Source organism: Oreochromis niloticus, linkage group LG15 (assembly GCF_001858045.2).
Source record: "Oreochromis niloticus isolate F11D_XX linkage group LG15, O_niloticus_UMD_NMBU, whole genome shotgun sequence".
Taxonomy (NCBI): Eukaryota; Metazoa; Chordata; class Actinopteri; order Cichliformes; family Cichlidae; genus Oreochromis; species Oreochromis niloticus.
The window spans coordinates 24,824,428-24,846,672 of NC_031980.2; the positions used below are offsets into that span (position 1 = coordinate 24,824,428).

At 42.7% G+C, this 22,245-nt stretch overlaps 1 protein-coding gene across 3 annotated transcripts in view; it reads left to right on the forward strand.

Moving 5' to 3' along the window:
- Positions 1-22,245, forward strand: part of vta1 (vesicle (multivesicular body) trafficking 1) — a 58,932-nt gene that overhangs the window by 22,956 nt on the left and 13,731 nt on the right. For all 3 annotated transcript variants that reach the window (XM_019346095.2, XM_005452459.3, XM_003446631.4), the window contains exons 4-6: positions 1,702-1,777; positions 11,493-11,607; positions 21,163-21,414. In XM_019346095.2, the coding sequence (XP_019201640.1) occupies positions 1,702-1,777; positions 11,493-11,607; positions 21,163-21,414 (443 nt within the window). The remainder of the gene's footprint in view (positions 1-1,701; positions 1,778-11,492; positions 11,608-21,162; positions 21,415-22,245) is intronic.

Below are 22,245 nucleotides of genomic sequence, written 5' to 3' on the forward strand. Positions count from 1 at the left end.
TCGAGGTGGCGTTTTTAAGCCCCTGCCCCAGCTCATGTGGGTGGGACAGTAATGGAAACAAAAACACTGAGAACTGAAAGATAAAATGCGATCCTCAAAACACAAATGTTTGGCTCTGGACCTGCACCAGCCAAAGTTTTATAGGTGCTGTCTTTTTTAAAACAGTGATCCAACTGTAATAACTCTAAGCCAATATTTATTATGCTGTTTTATACAAACGGTGACATATTTGAGTTCACGTGATTGTAAGATGCTTTTAAAACTCGAGTGAGTTTATAAGTGTCCTGGCACTGATGCATGTTTGAATTCAACATGTGTCACGGGACAGTTTGTGTGTTGCATGCTCTGTGCTCTACAGCACTGTGGAGAAGTCCTGTGGTGATGAGCCTGCAACTGCTCCACCCCCTGCTGTCAGTTAGTTGTTTGTTCCTTTGTAGCTTGGATCACTTTTAGTTGGTATTGATTAAGGTTGGCCGATATGTGAAATTTTTCCAACCGACATTAATGAGTCCAGTAAATGACGATAGGCGATTTATTTGTGCAGGTGACTTTTTGATGGGCGGAGCAATGTAATCATGCACTGACTGATTTGCGCAATTTTTAACACAGAAGTCGTCCAAACATGGAGCCAGAAGTTGCCAGAAGATGTCAAAAAAAATACGAAGTCACCAATTTGGGATTTCTTTGGCTTCAAACCAAAAGATTCAAAGAGGCAAACCTGAGGATGTAACCAAAGGGGTGTGCCGTATAGTGCCAGCAAAGGACTCAAACATGACTAACATGCAGGAGCGTTTATGTGTCCATCATCCGGCTGAGTATGCTAGGCTATCACCAGCTTCTGCAGCTCCATCGAAAGTGCTTTTGCTAATATAGCTACTTTTTGGATTATTCGTTTATTTATTTATTTGAAATGCACCAAATCACACTAAAGCTGCTGGAAGAAGGTGCCGTTAAAACAGCCCTATTTTTTTTGTTTTGTTTTTGTTTTTCCGTTTACTGCTTCTCTTAGCTTCAACCAACATTATTGGTAAAATTACTCAAGTGCAAATAAATAAATTGCTATTGTAGAAACGAGGCTCAGCCTATCGTTGATGGTCGATAATCGCCCAACCGTAATGTTGATCACTCCTGACTGGAACATGAGCTGTTTTGGAGACTGAAGTTATTCCCCCTCAGTAGTTAAGCATCAAAGACGCGACAGTGATTTGTAATATTTTTGGCTCATCAGAGTAAAACTACTAAAAAGTCACAGAGCTCAAGATCAAACCAGCAACCATCCAAATCAGAGACGAGCCACTGTACCTCATGAGCCATACCCACAGTCGGCGTGTGGTCTCTGAGCCACGGGGGGGTGAAACTGGACGTGAATGGATTTGTGCTCATGTTATTCACTGTCTTCACTGAGCTCAGTGACTTTTTTGTTGCTTATATCTTACTCCTGAATAGTGGATCAGTGCAGTTTATGGATGTGTGACGGTGGAAACTACGAATCCTTTGTGAAGGATATTTAACAGACTTGTTTATCTCTCAGTGATGGAACACTAAGAGACTAATGGATGTTCTTCCATCTTATTCATTCACTTCTGTTCTGCTTATTTTTTTTTCAACCCCCTTTTCCTCCATCCTTCCCTCCTTTCTTCCTTTGTATATCCCATAATTCCTGCCATCTGTCCCCCTCCTCTGCCTCTTTCCTTCCTCCAGGAACATGATCAAGTCGTTCTACACTTCCAGTCTGCTGTTGGATGTCTTGTCTGTGTTTGGGGAGCTGTCCGAGGAGGTAAGATAAAGACCCTGCTGGGAGTCCCAGGTTTGATTTCTGCAGAATTATAATGATGACCAACACCAATAGAAAGCTCATTTATCAGATAACTGGCTGAGGGATGATGCTGACTTTATTTAATCATTTATAAATGATCCAATAATCCCCAAAGAGACCAAAACCAACAGAACATTCATCCTGCTGCCGAGGCCTGTCTGTGCAGCCAGATGCCGACAGCAGTCATGCATCTGCGTCTTTCAACTCAGACACGAGAAAGTGACACAGTCGTGACATCGATCAGGTCACTGCACTGTGGGAATGTCATTAAAGGAGACTTCAGGTCCTTCACCAATCCCTTCCTTCTGATATTTCATTGTTGTTTTTTTTTATGTTGGCTAACAAGTCTATCAGTGATCTGCACTCATAACAGAGCTGCTGTGAGGCCAAGCGTTGACTCCGCTGTTGCGATGTAGTCAGGGTGCTGCAGATAAACAGATTTTGTGTGAATTTGTGCTCTTATCCTCCCGCTAATCTGCAGTTATTAGCAAACCTTTACATACTGGCTCCACAGCCCGACATTGTTAAAACACAACTTTATTTTATTTCACAGCCAAAAGTTTTCAAAGATCCCAAATGTGCCGTGCTGAATTTTCATGGAAGAGATGCACAAACACGTTAAATATTTCCATTTGATGAGAAGGTGCAGCCACAACACAATAAACCACAGAGTCTGAGCAAATTAAAGCTCATCATTGGAAGCAAAGGTTTAAGTTTAGTGGTTATTAGCAGTGGCTGGGAGTTATTTGAGCCTTAAGGTGTGAAACACAGCGCAGCATTTCCCACAGATTCAGATTACAGTATGTGTGGTGCAGGAGTCCCACGCTTTCTCAAATAAGCGATTAATAATTTTGCTCAAATGTATCACCGTTCTAAACATTTTATGTGCAACGTTTGTGATGAAGACATAACGGAGCTGTAGATGTCTCTGCAGCAATCTGCTTGTTATCTCCACCGTCAGCCTGCAGCTCGTGCCTGTGAGGGTCGCTGAGCTCTTCATAGAGGTGTTATAGTCGACTACTGCAGACCATCATGTTGGAGTTCAGCTGTGGGACAAGGTCCTCTTGAGATCAGATACCCAGACAGTGACTAAACTTTCAAAATAAGAGTGGGGAGGCTTATGGCCCAGTGAATTAACAACAGACATTCTCTCAGATGGATTGAAAATTGGCCAAAGTATGTCCCCAAATATATTTCGGCAACCATTAACGATACAGTCTTTAGGAAACTGTGCATAGACATTTTCTTCCTATAGCACCAAATCACAACAACAAGGTGCTTAACGGTGACCGCGTACGAACCTTTACTGTGAAAGTGAGGTGTGAACACAGTCCTGCTTTGCTCTGTTCCTGTAAACACCTGGTGTGTTTGATTCCCTCATCATTATGTCCAAATCACCCAGAAACCATTAAAACATGATGGGGCACTTAGTTCATGTATGGTGAGCTGTCATGCTCCCACACTGAGACCCACTGGTGACTGGTGAGTTTCAGGGAGCAGTGTTGCCACCATCTTATGTAACACTGTTACCCGTCAGGGACCTTTATACTTGTTTATACCCATTGAAAGCATACTAGTGAATGCCTTCAATGGGTTCCCATGTGTGTCAGAATTCATCCCACTGACCTGTTTCTGAGAGAGAAACCGAATCTGTACCTGCAGCGTAACGGTTCCTAAACCAGATAAGTGAGTCATTGAGTTTGAAAAGAACGACTATCCAGTTCAGTATTTTCAGAAATGCTTTTTAAAAATGACTCTAGCCTTTGTAACTGAGGCTGGCACACATTTAATTCCACACATTTTTTTCAAAGCAAGCACTCAGATGTCAGGTGATCTCCTCTCTGTCAGCAGGTACCACCCCTCATTTATTGATGTTTTTGCTTTCAAGGAGCCAGTTTGTCCTGTAAAGTGGTCCTGAGCAGCAGCTCTCCAGGCTTTCTGAATAGTAATCAGTTGTTGTTTTTTTAGTTTTGATTTTTTTATTTTCAAAAATAAAAAGCCAACTCAAGGGATGGACCAGTGCTGTTCACACAAAACAGACAACCCAGGAACCAGTTTGAAATGAAATCTTCTGGCTTTTTGTTATGAGCAGCCTGTGTTTCACAAAAACTCATAATTTGTTCTCATTTTTTTTAGGTAAATCTATAAAAATTGCCTAGGATAACACAGTTAACACCAGCAAGGTGATTCCTACAGAGCTATTGGCTGAAACCTTGCTATATCTCAGCATGGTGTGCAGGGTGCCCCTAAACGTTTTTTTTAGAAAACTGGGTGACTAAAGAAGAAATGAATAACCAAAACAACTGCCTGTAGCAAATAAACAGTATCTGAACGTTATCTTCTTAAGAAAGATCCAACAAGACCAGACACAAGAGGAGAGAGATGATACGGACCTTCAGTTGATCATTCATTGCTCACTGAAGCGTCATCAGAAATGGTCTCAGTGGAAGGACGTCTGTCAGGAAGCCGTTATTAATGTAGGGAAATGGGGAGAAAAGGCAGAGGTATGAAAACTACACGAACAGTTCTGATGGAGAGATGGATCCACATCATGGTCAGTATGTACAAGGAGGTCAAGAGGAGGTCCAACAGTGAGAGTCTGCAGCCATCTGTGACACAGGGTGGAGATTCTTTCTTGGAAATCTAAAACGGAAAAACAGGCAGAACACCTCGAAAGAAGAGCTTTAAATACTCTTCACGAATCATGGAGATCTTTTCCTGAAGATACTTAAAGAAATGACAGAAAGCTCAGACTGAAGAATGAAGTTTGTCATACCAAATGCAGATTTTGAAGCTGGTTAGAATTGTATTGTCATTTCTGTGATAAACTGACTCAGCTCTGTGTTAGTGTGGCCACAAACCTTAAGTTGAAAAGAGAGATGACACCATTAGAGGTGTCATCTCTGTTATCTCTTTATCTCTGTTCATTAAGAACACCATTAATCCTCAGTCTGGCCCCAATCCAGGCCTCCAGTACATTTAATTTGATGTGCATCCATATTCAGATGTGAAGACACGGCTGTGTGATTTCATGTTAACTGCATCAAACTGCCAGATCTTTAACTTTACCACTGTTTTCTCTTTCCTCCTTCAGCCGTTGAGTTTTTATGTTCAGGCCTGATATAACAAATATAATTTGCTTTTACACGAGGAGTCGCTGTTATGCCTGATCAATTGGAATTATTACCCAGCCAGTTTTTATATATGCATGTGTGTATGTACAGATTTGCACTTGCCTAGTACTTGAAGTGATTGCAGCTGCCCACTGGGCCCCACAGTAAAACTGAATTTGTCACCTCAGGTCTCGATGGATGAAATTCCAGGACAGTCAGCGTTCTGAGAGGAAATTTCCTCTAAAAAAATGATGAGAAATCTTCTGCAGCATTTTGTCTGTAATGTTTCCTCTTCAGTTAGTTCCTCGTTGCTGTGCCTGGCCGAGAGCATGCACTGGACATAAAAATCTACACAAGGAGAAAGCTCATATGCGTAGTTCTTTCGCTCCGGCTGTCACCGCACTGCATTGTTACTAACAAAGGCAGCGTGGACCATCTGCCTCTGACTATAATTATGTCTCTCCACCATGAGGCCGCGAGCCCGGCTGGGGACATTGTCAGCCAATGCATTTTACATTAACAAATTACAGGAATTGAAAGCATTGTGACCCTAATCTTGGTACTTCACAGAAAAGAGTCAGCAGCCGGGGAAACTACATGTTCCTGAGTCACTCTTTGAAAATCGGATGATCACCTGGAATATAAAAGCATCTGGATTTTTTTTTTTTTTTTTTTTTATACAGTCATGAAAAAGTTTTTAAAGTTGTGCACAAAACTTTATCACATAACTGCATGAAGATAATGTTTCCAACAAATATGTTGAAAGTAATTCAGTTAGAACTGAAGCATTCGTGGCTCATCATATCTTGAGACGTTTAAGGTTTTACCAACCAAATGTCCAAATGAAGATTTAAAGTCCAGTGGTTCCCACTGTGAATTGCTACCTTATTGTGGTGGAGGGGTTTGTGTGTCCCTGGAATCCCAGGGGGTATGTTGTCTGGGGCTTTTGCCCCATGGTAGGGTCTCCCATGGCGAATTGTCTGGTCCCTCACCAAGGAACAACCTCTAGGGAACAGTTCACCCTGCCCGGGATGGGGTTGACTGGACCAGATAGGTAGAAACTAGGGCTGCACAATTAATCATTAGAAAATCGCGATCTCAATTCATACAAAAAAAAAAAAAAGATCACGATTGTACCGCATTTTGATCCGGGACATAATCTGCATGAAAACAAGCGCTCACTCTTCCTGCTCAACAAATGACAAGGGCGGAGCCTTATACCACGTAATACCGAAGCCAGCTGGCAGAGAAAAAACAACGGAGAGCACGTGAGAGATGACGAAGCTGTAAAGGCCAAGAAAGTGACAGGAGAAAATCCGTCCCGGTCAACCACATCAATAACGGGAACCTTATACAGCGCTTCCCCATAACCGTCGAACTCCTGCAGGCACAAAGAAGTTACAGAGGCTATCACTTATCACCTGGCTAAAGATATGGCTCCCATCAACACTGTGCAAAACGAGGGATTTATGAAAATGATCAACACCCTAGACAAACGCTACACAGTTCCGTCCCACAACTATTTTTCAAATGTTGCACTACTTGCTCTATACACGCAGTGTCGAGCAACAGTGGAGACGGAATTACAAGCAGTACAACATTTTGCGGCAACGACAAAATGTGAGACATTTATTGTTTTTATGTTCATTTATTGTTTTTATGTTCAGTCTCAACTGTTACAAAGTTGATGTGCAGTTAATAAGTGCAATAAATATTTATACTGGAAAAGAAAATCGTGAGAGAATCGTGATCTTAATTCTAAGCAAAAAAATCGTGATTCTCATTTTATGCAAAATCGTGCAGCCCTAGTAGAAACCTATCTGAGTTGGTCTTTATGATATTGTTGAGTCCTTTTGTCTTCTACAAAAGTCCTGTTTAGGTGTTTAAATGAATGCAAAGACAACAAATTGCCTCGTGAGGGAGCATGTGCTTCCCTTTGTGGACAGAGGCTATGAATTATTGTATAAACGAGTGTTTTACAATGCCTCACCTTTCTGTTGAAACTTTTATAGCGGTTACGTTCTTGTCTTTCCCTTTGCATGCTTTAATATCTCAGAAGTGTTTTTCCAGGGATTAAAATGACTGGAGCTAAACAAACACACGTCAGCTCTCCTTGTTGTTTCTGAGCTGCTTCTGTGAATTTGGCACTTAACTAGAATAAGCAGGAAATTCTCAGAGATCTCATCAGCGTCACTCCTATTGTAATATTTCAAAGATCCTTCAGCCTTGATTCGCTCTAATGTGCCCCCATTAACACTCTACTGTGTCTCCTCATACCTCCATTGTAGTATATTGTGATCATTCACTGCCTGACACCATGCACCTGGGACACACAGTTTATGAATTCTAATGTAAATTCTCTGTGGACGACTCCAAGCAAAGGCAGATGCGCACTGATCATGAATTTTACATCACTCACACCTGAGTGCAAACCAGTGCATAATTGAGGTTTAGTGCCCAACTTAGTACCTATTAACCCCGCAGTTAGAACTTTGTTACTCTGACTCTATACTCGTATAGTCGTATAGGGGCCTGAGTCACTGGATAAATACCTCTAACATCCTTATGTATGTTTTCTTTTCTGGGTTGGATGGATGGAAGTTTATTAATCCTTCAGGTAGGTACCTGAACCTTGAACCTTGGGATTGAAGTATTTTTATTTTCTTAGCTTACACCTTTTTATACCCTTCAAAACTACTTACCTGTTTCTTTGTCTTCAGGCCTTCAGCAGTTATACCCTCCCATTTAAAATCCAGATCCTAAAAGTTGGCCCAAATTAAACCAGTAATGCTTTTTTCTTTTCAGACTCAGTTTTAGTATGTTTTCTCGACTTATCAGTAGAATAAATTACACCTTCCTTTTACTGGCCCCAGGGGCGGATCTAGAGAAATTTTCTTAGGGTGGCATGAGAGTGGCAAAGAAATCAAATGGGGTGGCAAAATCAAAGCCATTTTTTTGCCCAAACACATATGCAGGTGGTTACATATGGTTAAAATGATTCAAATGCAGTCAGTATACACGTTTTTCATATGAATATAGTCTATAACTTAATTATCGTCTGTAGCCCACATAATTACACACTTTAGCTACATAAAACGTGAGTTTTGATCTTATGTACTGTAGCCTGTATAATAAATAAATATGGAGCCCAATAAGTATAAAATCCAGAAAGCTACACAACATGGGGCGGTTCATTTACAAACACAAGTCTAACTTAAGTTTCACACTGTTTTTTGTTAGTAAACAATCACATTGTTTGATGCTTAAATTACACAAAATGTCAGAAATCTGCACTGTCACAAACAAAAATTTAAACCTAATTTTTCATGATTTGTTGGATTAACCCATTGAGGTCTGAAATACAACCGGGGATTTTTGACTCTTTTTGAGTTTACGTTTGTATTTCACCCTCAAATTGTTTCATTTTATTTTTTCCCCTTGCCTTGTTTGGTATCATTCCTTTCAGCTCAACTGAATTTAGTTGTTTTTTTTCACTGACATACTGCATTAGTATTACTGATCTGAAATCACACAAAGAAATTCAAATCCTAGTAGTATTTTTTTACTTAAAAAAAACCCACAGACATGTTGAGTAAATTTTTATAACTTGAAATGCAAATATAAAATGTACATTTTGTAAACATATACAACTATTTATCTAAAAATGCAGCCAATACACCTGCCGTTTGTTTTTCATTTTGTACAACCATTTAAAAATACTACTAAAACTAAAATGAGAGAACAATCGGGTGTCGCAATAAGATGCCCCACAAATGATGTGTGCCAGTAAAAAAAAGTTTGTCCAGCAAAAGACAGAGGAGAACAGCACAGGGATAAACCTGCAGGCCTGACAGCAGGTGGTGTATCACTCCGCTGGTTTTCTACTTAGTGACAGTGTTTGCTTTGCAAATGTGCTTTTGTGACATTCATTAGTGCCCTCACTGACACACAAAACAACTACACAACAGAACAGCTACACAAGACAACACAACACACTAAGTATACACTCCACACTAAACGTCACAAATCTCCCACATCTAAAAACTCTTTCTCTCTCTTTCTCGCTCGCTCTGTCTCGCTGCCGTTACCGTCACTCCCAAAACTTTCCCCTCTTCCTAAACAACCAAATCGTACGTGTTGACTTTTTTTTTTAAATTGGTCGACATGGTGCATTTTTCCACCGATAGGAAAGAGGTGGCTTTTTTTCCTTTCTTTACTGTTTTCGCGCTTTCCTTAGAAAACGCTTAAAACACACACACACAACAAACGTGACGACAATATTTAGAAAAAAGCGTGGCTTATATATATTATCATAACTCTGGATTTACTGGCCTGTAATTAAAATTTAAATACTTTGAAGTCCGAACTTTCAATGTGGGCTGAAATAGAAACTCAGCGTGGCTGCAGCTTGTTGCTGTGTCAGCTTAAAATAGTCATGTGATTTGGAGGTGCAGCATGTCTGTGGACCACAGAGGGTTAATAACACTCACCTTCCTTCAATTTCCAGAATGTAACATCCAACCACCTGTGTAAGATCCGAAATTCCCATGGTGTTATTCAAAATGTGCTCTGGCACAATCATAAGCATTGCTTGTTACTGAAAACAAGAAAAAAGCCGGTCCTGCTATGGGCTGAACCATTTGTTAATGGTGGAGGGGGGGAACACTATGCAGTATATTCAGTTTTAGCATTTATATTCACTGTTGACTCTAACTACGCTCAAACTGTTAATGCTATCTTATTTTAATAAACAACACTGCCATATGCAAAACTAGGGTGGCACTTGGGGTGGCAAGGGATCATTTTAGGGTGGCACTTGCCACCCCATGCCACCCTTCTAGATCCACCCCTGCCTGCCCCTGCTTTAAAAGCTAACCTGATTCATATTAGGTCCATATTCTAGAGTACCGATGGAAATCGGATAGCCAACAGAATGAGACCTGAATGTAACAAACCCACAGCAGACCGCGGTGCACAGTCATGCTTCCCGCCGACGCTGCAACACTGCCACCTGCTCCTGCTGTGTAGCTACCATCTCAGCCACCATTTGGGTCATCTCTTTCCTCGGCTGGCCCAGTTGCGGGTCTGCTGTGTCCCCATCCTGGGTTTCGGCACCACTGTAACAAACCCACAGCAGACCTGGGTGCACGTTCATGCTTTTGCAGCATCTCTTTAGTAATGGTTGCTTGTTCACACACCGTTGGCTGCAGCCCTCTCTTGCTGCCAGCCATACATTGACAACAACCACCATCCTGCAGGACCCAGTACCATGTTTAAGTCGGCAGGGCATGATTGCAGATGCTGTGCAGCTGTGTCCGCCTTCCCTGCATGGCACCGCAAGCCACGCCCCGCCACACTGAATAAATATCCCAGCACTTGGTGAGAGGAAGGATCTGTCAGTCTTTTCAACTCCGCTCACCTCACTCATGGACGAGACCTATAGACACTCGTCCCTGACCCGGAGTTGGTACTCCATCTTTTTCTGGCTGAGGAATCATGGCTTTGACTGTGTTACTTTTAATCCTGGCTTCAAACCACCCCAGTGCAAGAGGTCAGCACCCGACAAAGAGAACCATGTCATCTGCAAAAGCAAAGATAAAATCCTGAGTCAACACCCTCCACTCGTCAGCTGTGCCTGTCCACAAGTCCAAGTCTGTCCAAGAGTTACGAACAGAATCTTTAGTGAAGGAGAGCCCTTCAGGAATGATTCTTACTTTTTGTTGGCGGTGTAAACCCAGTCCTGTACAGCTGTACTGGGACCAGAAACAACAAAAGCTAAGCTAACACTGCACACTTCATGCAGTTATACAGTTTACCTCATTCTCAGAGCACGCTGGCATGTGACAGGTGTAGCAAACAATTTATACCTTCCTGTCTTTGTTTGGGGACCAAACATAACACGTTTGTCCAGTGCCGCTTGGATTAGGCTTCCAATATAGCAGTACTACCTCTGCTTTTTATATGTCGCATGCCCAGGTCACAGTCTGGCCGTCTCAGATAGATCCGGTGACGTCCACAATGTTCCAGTGACTTCCAGTCTGGAAAGTTCCTCATCCAGATAATGACTGCAGCTTCAAAACTTCTCTTCTTTAACAAAGAGAGCCCCTGTCCTGCATTGCTGGTGTATGACAATGAATTTAGGACGCATGGTAAACATCAGCAGAATAAATGGTTCCGCTTGTTAAAATTGGATTGGTGAAATTGGGTGCTATTGAACAAAGCACCCTGGGACCCACAAACATTTCTATTTTTAAGAAGACCTCATTAAAGTAGAATTGGAAACTAATGATTATTATGACATCATTAGGAACTAATGATTGACAACCTCAATCAATGAGAGTTCAGTTTGACTTGACAATGTTAACTTCTTTATGATCTATGTTCCCACTTCCAAATCCTTTACAGTGACTAAATTCATACCTTTCAGCAGCCTCGACCTTTGACCATATCGCATGTCTTAGACTAACCATCAGTTATATTTTTCCACAGCTTTTACCCGGAAAAACTACCTCCCTGTGTCAGTTATAACTTCCTTGATGTGTCTTTATTCTCGCCTTTACCAGAACATCCAGCATAGGAAGTACGCTCGCTGGAAGGCCACGTACATCCACAACTGTCTAAAGAATGGGGAGACACCTCAGCCAGGGCCCATCGGCATGGGCGAGGACGAGGAAGCAGGTGGGACACACTGATATGGAACACACACACACGCATGCACCTACAGACAGAACCATGCCAACAAAAGGAATTTGGCCTCAGCATTCATTAAAGAGAACTCACACAAGAGAAAAGGGGAGGACTGTTTGGTAACGGAGAAAGAGGTGTGTGCGTGTATAAACCTTGGCTCTGCATTGTTTGCCTTATCAGGTCTGGGGCTGTAGCAGGAAAGTCCTGCGGTGAAACTGGAGACGTTGTGAGATTAAGTCTGGCTAAGAAAACTAAAAAAATGTGTGTGAAAATGCACCTGAATGTGCGTGTGCCGCTAGGCTAAGCCAGATCTTTTCGTGTGCACGTGAGAATGAGCTGATATTTATTTTATTACTCTCGGTTTCCTCATATTGAACACAGATCCCTGACCTTTGTCACATTGTAAAGCTCTGGCTGCTGATGCCAGGCTTACACCATAAAACGTAACCTTTAATAGAAAGAAAGCATGGGAAAAACGCCATGAGATCCCGGGGAGATTGACTGAATGAGTCCACCAACAAAATGACCACAGCAGCCTTTAAAGTTCAACCTGTTTTCACCCAAACCCTTTTTCTAATGTTCACCATTTTAGCTGCTGACATGGGATTTGCAATAGATTACGACCTCAGAATAATAGCTTTTGCTCCAGTGGCTTTTTAAGTGGTCCAATTTGCAGACCATCCTGCAGCTTACAGCATTTGTCTTTCGGCATGTAGTAATTCTCTGCCTCTCTGGGTTAAATCTAAACATCAGAATAGAAATGGTATGAGCTGTTCCATTTTTTCATTCCCCTACTCATGTGAACGGACATCCTCCATGTTTCAGGTAACATGCGCGCATTCGCTGGTAAAATATTTGCATTTTTCCTCGTATTCCTGTACGTCGTACGTTAAATTAGACATGCTACAGCAGCACTGGTCACTCACAGATCCAGGATACATTTTATGGCAACATTTTTTGGTGTTTTTGCCTCATGGTTTCTCTCACCCTCAGAAACATGCTTGATTGTTGCAGACTTGCTGAGTCGAGAAAATCTCTGTGAAAGACATTGTTAATTTTAATCAATTAATTTTATTTTTATTTTTTTAGTTATGTGAGAGGTATAATTTCTCTTTAAAAAAGGTGCTTGTCAGAGCCCACAGTGGGTAACTATGGGTAAACTGTGGGGCTGTGTGGGTAGGGCTAACCCACACCTATTTCATGCAGGCCCCACATGGCTCCTCCCTGGATTACTGCTGCACTGATGATCAATGAGTTCAGGTCCTTCAGAAGGAATCGGACAAGCAAAGTGCGATTGTGTGGCTCGGCGTCTCGACATCTCTTCGGTGCATTATGTGATTATGCTAATAATTCCTAAACTCTTGTGACTTCAGCTACAAGTTGATTTTATACCACACCACGTGGGACTCTCCAGCATCTGGACTCATTTTCAGATTGCACTCAGACTGCGAGAAATTGCATCAAAAGGCCCAGGAGAAAACACGAGTGTGTTTTGACATGAGCACCTCCGGGTCTGCACACGTCTCCCGTCCCTGCAGGGGAAACTCGAAGTGTAGTTTTCATGTCAGTGGAGTGATGTTGACGAATTCCTCGCTACTTAAAGGGCCATCTGCTTGGCCACGCCCGCTCAGTCCATGTACACGCGGGCGTGCTCGACCGTGACATCACCTCAAGGAACGCTCAGCTGCACCACACACACACACACACACACACACACACACACACACACACACACACAGCACATTTACTTTGTCTTGTATTTCTGACCATGTCTGCCACAGATTTCACACTTTCCTTCTCTCCCTGCGGCGGTGGGGTCTCTGTGTCAGTGATGACATCATGATAGCGATATCATCCACCCTGCACGTGTGTGTGTGTGTGTGTGTGTGTGTGTGTGTGTGTGTGTTCCAGCATTACTGTATTTTTTTTTTGGGGGGGGGGGTTGTTCCATTAGGATTTTATCAGTATTTCAACACTGTTACACAGTGTGTGTGTGTGTGTGTGTGCATTTTCTTTCTGTCCTTTCTCACAGACTCACAGACAGTCCAGATGTTTAGTTTAGTTCTGTGTGTGTGTGTGTGTGTGTGTGTGTGTCTGTGCACGTGTGTGTTGAAAAGTGAGCACATCTGTCTCTCCATCAGAAAGCATTCCTTTCTGATAGGATCACTTTTGATTGATTACTGTTGTTGTTACTCCTGCAAACACAACATGATTTGTGGAGTTTGCATGTCCTGCTGTGACGAACGTGTCGGCCATTGCTGGCTCCAAAGAGTGAACTCCAGGGCGCTCGCTCTCTTCACCGTAATGGTTAAAACCTTTGTGACAGCAGGGTTGGACTAAATCTCCTGGAGAGGATTCTTACATTATGGTTGATTAACACAGATCTGAAGATGCACCATGCTGCACAAATAGATGTGTAAGGTGTTTTTGTTGACACTGTATGCAGCATGAAGAATCTATTTTTTTTTCTGTGATTTGTTGGCAGTTAAATTAATTTTTGATGAGAGGTGGGCGGGGTCAGTGGCAGCTTTTGTGCACAAATAAAAAATACTTGTGCACACGGTTAATAAAAAAACTGATTTAGCTGCTACCTGTTTCTTGTGCTGTGGGGGATTCCCCCGAGAATAAACTGTCTTTATCGCCACATGTGCTTCCTTTGCGCGGCTTCAGATCACACCAGGGTGATAAACTAAAACAAATGAAGCAGAAATCAAATGTTTGACTTTTAGGAACACTCGGACGTGGATTCTTTGGGTTCGGTGTGCTTCAGTAAACCGAGTGAAAGCCTGCTGTTAATGTCAGCTGTAGTGATTAATAAAGGCCCCATATATTGTCCAGGCATCGTTTATTTACTGCACTGTTGTCATGGTAACTTTGTGAGATATTATTTCCACATCTCAATAGTTCAGAAATGTTTCATCCGGGGCGGAGAACAGAGGTTGTTAGAACAAAGGAACGCGTTTAAATTTTTTTTAAAATTACAGACTTGACCTTTAAAGATCAGAGCCTTCAATTACAAGCCTCATCTGGAACAGCTGGTTAAATTTCATGCGATGTTTTTCACAAATCCCTCCATATGTTGTGTAATTTCCCGGGATTTCTCAAGAGGTTATGATCTCACAGCTGTTATTTACCTTAAAAGAATCACTTCTTGGAGCGAACCTACAAAATCAATCGATAAATGCCCTTCTGTTTTACTCACTGGACAAAAGAATCCATACGATCGTCAAACTCATTTATTAAAGCAGACTCGCCCGCCAGCATAGTCATGGTCTGTTTCACTGTTCCAAACACAACAGTGTGACACAGATCCTGATCACATCGTGCTCCTTAGCGCTTTACCGCTGTCTCTGAGGCGCTGGCAGGAGATGATCCTGGACTTTATTTTATCATAACATGGAGGCTCCACCTGTGAGTCTACCTGGAAACACAGGTGATGTTAGCATTGTGTGTCCCCGTGCTGCTGAATGCTGTGTGACAGCAGGCACCGGACTCTCCACTGATCCACTGTAAGTAGGTTAATTGATCTCTAGAGAGTAGTTGGACACACACACACACACACACACACACACACACACACACACAGCAGAACACCAGTACACAAGCGGTCATTACAGACAGATCATTGTCTCCCAGCAGCCCTGCTCCGACTTTCTGCTGGCTGGGAGGGGGATGTATTTAGCAAGAGGAAAGGAATGGATGGAGGGAATGAAAGGGTGGAGGTTTTGGGGGGTGGGTGTGGGGCAAAGGGAGAAAACTTCCCGTGCCGAGTTGTTAAAAATATAAAGCATGTTTTCTGTGACCAAGAAGACATGACTTTCCCAAACACTAAAGTCAAATCGAGTGACACAGAAGGTCGGTGTGGGTAAGGAGGGAGGGAGGTTGTGGCGGGGGGGGTCCTTAGTGACAGTTTGATAAACACATTTTAAATTGAGGCCCTGTGAAGCCCACAAATCCATTCTGGCTGACCGGCTGGTGTATAATACTAAGTGACACAGTTAGTAAAGACTTTTATAGGTTAGAGGCCGTCATCCCTCCTACGAAGGATTCAAGTCAACAGATGTTCTTTGATGCGTTGCGAGGGTTGCTAAAGTAAATTTGGAGATGGTTAAATCAAAGTGGAGCTGTTGTGCTTTCCCTAATTCCCAGCTTAGGTATCAAAAACTGCTCCAAACACTGTTTCAGGCTCTCATTGATTTCAGTGAGAAATGAAAGCCCAAATGTGGCCTTCTCAGACAACGTCAGCTACAGCCTCCTGCTGTTTGCAATAGGCAGCAAATCAGAAGAAGCTTGGATGAAAGGGGGAGGGGCTAAAACAGCTTCTGGGTTAACTAATGCTCATCAGAAAATAAATGAGGATTATTTCAATCTGTGAATCGTTCAAAGTAACTCTGTTAGTCTAAATAATGTGATCCTTACCTCTTTAACCTTCACAGAAAAGAGAGTGTCTGTCCTTTGGATCTTTTCTGGAAGTCTAATGCTTGAGAACTTCTTGTGCGTTATTTTTATGTATGTATTATATGGCAAAAGTGAGAGAATGAATGAAACAAAGGAACAACACGCAAACCCGGGATCTTGGTCCATGCTCCAATCAGCTAAAAGCAAACAACAGTCAGAATAAATGAGAACTGATATCCCACTGATAAAGTCACAAAAGCCATGAAAGGAGCTGGGATGGATATGGGTTGCTAAGCAGCTTGCAGATGATCAACAGCTGTGGGCAGGCAGAAGCAGCTGAATGGCTCTCTGTAGATAAGATTTTCATAGAAAGCGGGTGATAATGAAACTGGTGCTGTTTTGATGATTTTTAAAGGCATGACAACTATGAAGTGTAATTTGTTGACCACCTTGACTGGTTAAATGTAAAAGGGGGGATGGTGGAAGTAAGCAAAGTTTGTCTTCTACCTGAGTTGGTTAGGATTCTGGGATTTATGATGGTGAAGCTTAGAAGTTAATAGTCATGATTCTTTTTCTCACAACAACTGGTCAGGAGTTTTAAGCAGGACTACAGCAGCTTGTGGCCTTGGCTGGTGTCCACGGTGGAAATGAGTTTGAAGGTGTACAGGTCCTTAGAAAAACAACCACCCTGCTGCAGTGGGTAGATAAGATAAGACGTTATTGATCCCCAAAGGGGAAAGCACATTTCATCCAGAGCAACAGAATCAATCAATCAATAAATAATTAAATAAATAAATAAAATGAATTAAAAGAATGTCAGAAGGGACAAAACCAGAGAAGGGCTCAAAGTAACGCCTAAGAGTAGCGACCGGCCTCCAGACGCCAGCTGGAGGGCTGAGAGTCTGTCTGAAGCTATGCCGAGCTCAGAAACTGCTTTTTAACAAGTGCCCTTTGGCAAGACACTCAGCCACTCTTTATACCACAGAGCTGCACAGCGTCCAGCAGCAGGACCGCCGCTGTGGCATTCACCCACCCACTGCTGTAAACAAGGAAGCAGAGCAGGAAGAACACTGGCCACAATCTCCATTTACTCCCACAGCTCACTCACCAGCTTTATACCAGCCTGATTAGACTGATCAAAGGGGATGGTGATAATAATGATGATGATGTTATTGGGTTCAGAGTGTGATTTGGGCAGCAGTAAGAGTTGATAGCATTCATAGTTTGGCTGCTGTGAGCTCCCTGTCTGCTCTTCGGTTTCAGTTACAGCACACTTTGAATGAGCTGCAGGTGTCATGGCTGCCAGGTGTTTATCATTCAGTGGTTTAGGGAGAGCAGAGAAAGGAAGATGGGAGTAAACAGGGGAACTTTCACTCAAACTTCTGTTGATATAGAGAAGAACTCATAGGCACATAATGAGCTGCTGCCCAGTGTTAACACGCCTGATACTGACTGTGTTTGTGAACGGAGGCGTTACTTTCTCTGTAATTGCACGTAAATCTCTAACGTCTCCATTCTGACCTTCAGAAAATCTCCTGCTGGCAAAAAAGCTGATGCTGTACTTCACACTATGTTTCATTCATGGCACACAGCTCCTCTGAAACCTTAACAGTAGTGTGGGGAAAAGTGCCTTTCAGGATCCACTGCCATTCACAGCGAGATGATTATCACTAATTAAGCAGTTATAAAAAGGGGAAAAAGCCGTTCCACCTTAATTAATATGATCTGATGTAACTTTGTAAACTGAAACTCTGTGAGCACAGAAAACTTTGAGTCTCGGATTTCATGTTTGACCTTTTCATTGATGTTCAAGGTGAAAATAGAAATGTATACTTTTCAGTTGACCCACAAAATCATATTCTTTGAAACCCACAAAGTGACATGAAAGAATATGCAACATGAATATTACTAACTGATGCAATGTAAAATCTATTTGACGAAACAGTTATTTGTTATCCCAGTACTGCAGCGAGGGGTGAACAGTAAGTAATCTGATAGATGGTATTAGTGCTGTTTAAGCAGTTTTACAAACTTCAAACAGCAAAATAAACAAATAACAAACTAAAAAAATAACTAAGAGTCAGAGTCTGACAGACTTTTCAAGTCTTTCCCTGAATAATTATAGCACATGCACATGGTGTGCGTGTGTGTGTGCGTGTGTTTTAGACATCTTTGTGGGAACCAAAAATTGGAATGTTACTATATTTGTGGGGACAAACAGCCCTTAGGCTGAAGGTTAGGGTTAGGCATTCATTTTTGATGAATTAGGTGTCTTCACTAAGTTTTCACAATGAGAGAGTGTGTGTGTGTGTGTGTGTGTGTGTGTGTGTGTGTGTGTGTGTGTGTGTGTGTGTGTGTATTCTTTTGGGGAGGTGTGGGGCAAACTGTGGTTGAGTTGATGCAGCTGTGGGTTAGATTTAATGATTTCCTTAAAGGAGGCTCCTGCTGGAAGTGTTACCATTCTGCAACTTTTGTGTATTTGTGCATGATTTTAAAGGCGTGCCAAAACTGCTGCATTTACAGACTCGTCAGTCTATAAGAAAATAAAGGAGGGGGAAAGTGCTGTAATTGCCTTGAAAGAGGGTTTGAGAAACTTTCCTCCAGAGGTTACACTCCCGCTGTCTATGCTGTTGCATAAGGCTCTTATAGATTCCAGTCCTATAATGTCTCTGCTGTAAGCCCTGGTAGCGTGCTATAGCTGCTTGAGTGCTGACTGGACTTTTAATGCTGGGAAAAGAAAATTTAAAGTACATGAACATTAACAGAGTGTTGAGCTGTTTGGAGCACAGGTACAGGTGTACAAACAAAAAACAAACAACAAATAAGAGATAAAAAACTTCAGACTGTAATATAGTTTATTCATATAGTTTTCTCAGTCTGATGCACAGATCGTAACAAATGTTTGAGCATTGAGAAAGTGTGCGTGCGTGTGTGTGTGCCTGTGTGTGTGCACGTGCAAATGCGACTCCACGATGAAGGAGTGTGTGAACGTTCACGGTTTAACAACGTAATGAAAGATGGAGCGGTCCAGCTGAAGTGTCAGATCTCTGCTTCATGCCCGTCTGCCTTCCTGTCTCTGATGCAGTAATGACATAGGCTGGGCTCTAACGTGGTGTCGAATCCAGCCTGTGTCTGCACATCCAGCCCAGTAGCTTAATCTCTGCAAACATCTCTGGTTGTCAAGAAGTGTTTTCTTTGTGTTAGGTGTGGTTGCTGAGTCTGCGGGCTCGCAGTCAGGAGGTGAAAACACTGCAGTTTCATGTGTTTCAGAAGGCTCTGTCCTTGTTTCAGGATCATTATTACTCTCTGTCGCTGCATGTTCAACTCTGACACCTTTGTTCATGACGTTACCTCCAAGAGTTCCACTCTCAGTGGAACCTGTGGGCACTGAGAGAGGGCTCAAAGGTCGAAGACAACACTGAAAACAGCATTTACCAAAAAAAAAAAAAAAAAAAAAACTGAAGTCACTTAAACTGTCAGTAACTGAATAAAGGAAATGTTCTGCTAACACAGAGACCATCAGCAGATGATCAGGTACAAATGTGACCTCTTCTTCACTAAACACGCATCAGGTCAGGGGCCAGGCGCAGACGCATCAGACTCTGTTTTCCAAAAGTTACCAAACATGGCACACTCAGCTTGCTGCTTTTGTGTGACTGATAAGCATTAAGAGGTTCATTATTAAGAGTATCATCATTCATAAAACCCAAACCTGTTGTTTTGGTGAAGAGGATCTCGGTCCCAGCTGTGTCAGTCTTACTAAATTTTTGGGGTGTTTTTGTAGTAATAAATATTACATGTTCATGTAGAGCTTCAGTGTATGAAGAAGCAGTTATATTGTTAACAGTCTGCTGTGTGAGAACAGTGTGTTTAAATATAAATGTAGGTGCTGTGACATTCAGACACACAGTGCCTTGTGTTTGTATCATTTCCCATTTTCTGCAGAACTTCCATTATTGTACTTCTGCTCTTTCATCATCAGATTTGATGGTGTACGATGGTGCACGATGGTGCATGGTGGTGTGTTACTTTTAGTTTTCACATATATCTGGTGTGTTAACTCCTTCAATGCTATGTTACTTAGATCCTGTGATGTGTAATAATGTGTGTCTGTTGTTGCTGTTGTCAGATTTAGTTCATGTCTTTATGACTCAGATATTAAGGGTGATGCTCAAACACTGTAAACTCTGTTTCCATATTGAATAAATGATGCTTAACGGGTCGACAACAGAAAATAAACTGGTGTAATGTAATCAGAGGAGTCAGTGGCTGGTGTAACGTCCCCAGTCCTGTGATGTGTTTAAAAGTGCAGCAGAATACCAGCAAACAAGGGCGATCAGTCATCTGCAGTCCTGCAGTCGCTCCATCAATGCTCACACAGGCCCCGCTGCACACTCCATCTAAAACCAATTTCTGATGTAATATCTGTGGGATTTACACACCTCCTTTCTGTTCACTTTAATCAGATTCTCATGAATTCTAATCATTTTCCCCAAACTCCTTTTTGGATTCCACCTGATGTGCTTTTGATGAAGAACCCTTTTTCACTGTGTGATTGAAACCAAGTGAGGCCAAAAGCTTTAAGCTTCTCTGTTCACCTCCTGCATCCTGACGTGTGGTTTTTCACTTTTAGACACAGAAACTTGAACTGAGTCTGAGGGTAAGCAGTGCGATGAGCACCAAAGGCACCGGTTGTAAATGATCTGGGCTGATGTGAGCTACAAAGACTTTTCTTATTTCATGATCCGTCACTTACACTTCTATCCTCGTGTTTCCATTTTACCCTGTGTGGACAGATATGTAGTTATTAGAGATTAGGGTGCAGCGACGGGCTGGAAAGTGGTGAAATCAGGTGGGTGGATTCGATCCCGGCCACGCTCCTCTCACATTTCTTCAGCTGACAAAACGGATGCCAGTGAAAACAGAAGTTCCTTCATGATCCACTGAAACTCTGAGATATGGAAGTGATTCACAAGTGTGAAAGCAAAATGAGTTTCCATAAACAATGTTCCAGTAGTTTTTATTGGAGCTGCTGTCCATTGAAGAAATCTTCCTGTTTCACAGTTAATGACCCTCCCCCTCTCTCTCTCTCACTCTCACGCTCTCTCTCGCTCTCTCTCGCTCTCTCTCGCTCTCTCTCTCTGATAGATGAGTTTGGAGCTGAAGGCTTCTCCAGCCTGGGCCCCTCCCACGGGGGTTCTTTTAGGGGCGGTCCTCCTTCACAGGCCTCTGAAGACCAGGACCACAGTTCGGTTCCAGGCCCCGCACCTGGCATAGGTTTTGCTTCCGGTCCAGGATCAGCCCCATCGGGTCCTCCAACCACAAACTACAACAACATCCACATCCCACCAGGAGCCCACGCTCCGGCCAACACGCCGGCCGAGCTGCCGCCGCCTGCAGGTACGACAGAGGTTGGCTGTGTGTATAAACAGCGTGGCCACATGTCAACATGCTGGTCACTCGGTTTAGTCTACAGCTAGCTGAGTGTACGTGTTGAGCTCTCTATGTTTGGCACATGTGTCCTTGTCCAGCAAAACACTTCACTTCACATTGTCCATCAGCCTCAGCTTCAGCTCCACGCATAGTTCTGCTGTCTTTAGAAAATCTCACAGTGGTTTTATGTCATTGTCACATGGCAGCATTTAGCTCAGAGGACGAGGTCCAATCAGATCCGTCCATGTTTGGATCCGTCTCTGGAAATCTGTCTGCAAACACATGAAAACAGCTTTCAGCTCTGTGTCAAGACGAGAACACCGCCGCAGTGAGCCGGACTCCGAGCATCGATCACACCTCGTATCAGCTTGCTGCCATTGCTGCCACACCTCTCCGAGGTTACTGTGTTACGATGCAAATACTTTAAAACGCCAGTATTAAATCCTGCTTCCTCTGAGCGCACTGGGCCCGCCATGCCTCTGAACATCGAGGTTTAACATGAAATAACAGCAGCAATTTAAAATGCTGTAGCTTTAAAACAGAGTAAATAATATTCTGCTGTACGAGATTTCTAAGAAAGAGTCATTTGTTCATTTACAGCAGCAGATCTTTAGAGTCTGTAATATGTCAAATATGGGACTTGTGTTGTGCAGCACATGGAGCACTTTATTTAAAGAGAAGTAAAGGAGCTGGTCCTTTCAGACTGTCGCTGCAGCAGACACACGCACGCACACACACACACGCACAATATGCTGTTTAGATGTTAGTGGTCTAACTTCATCACATGCTCAGTGAGGG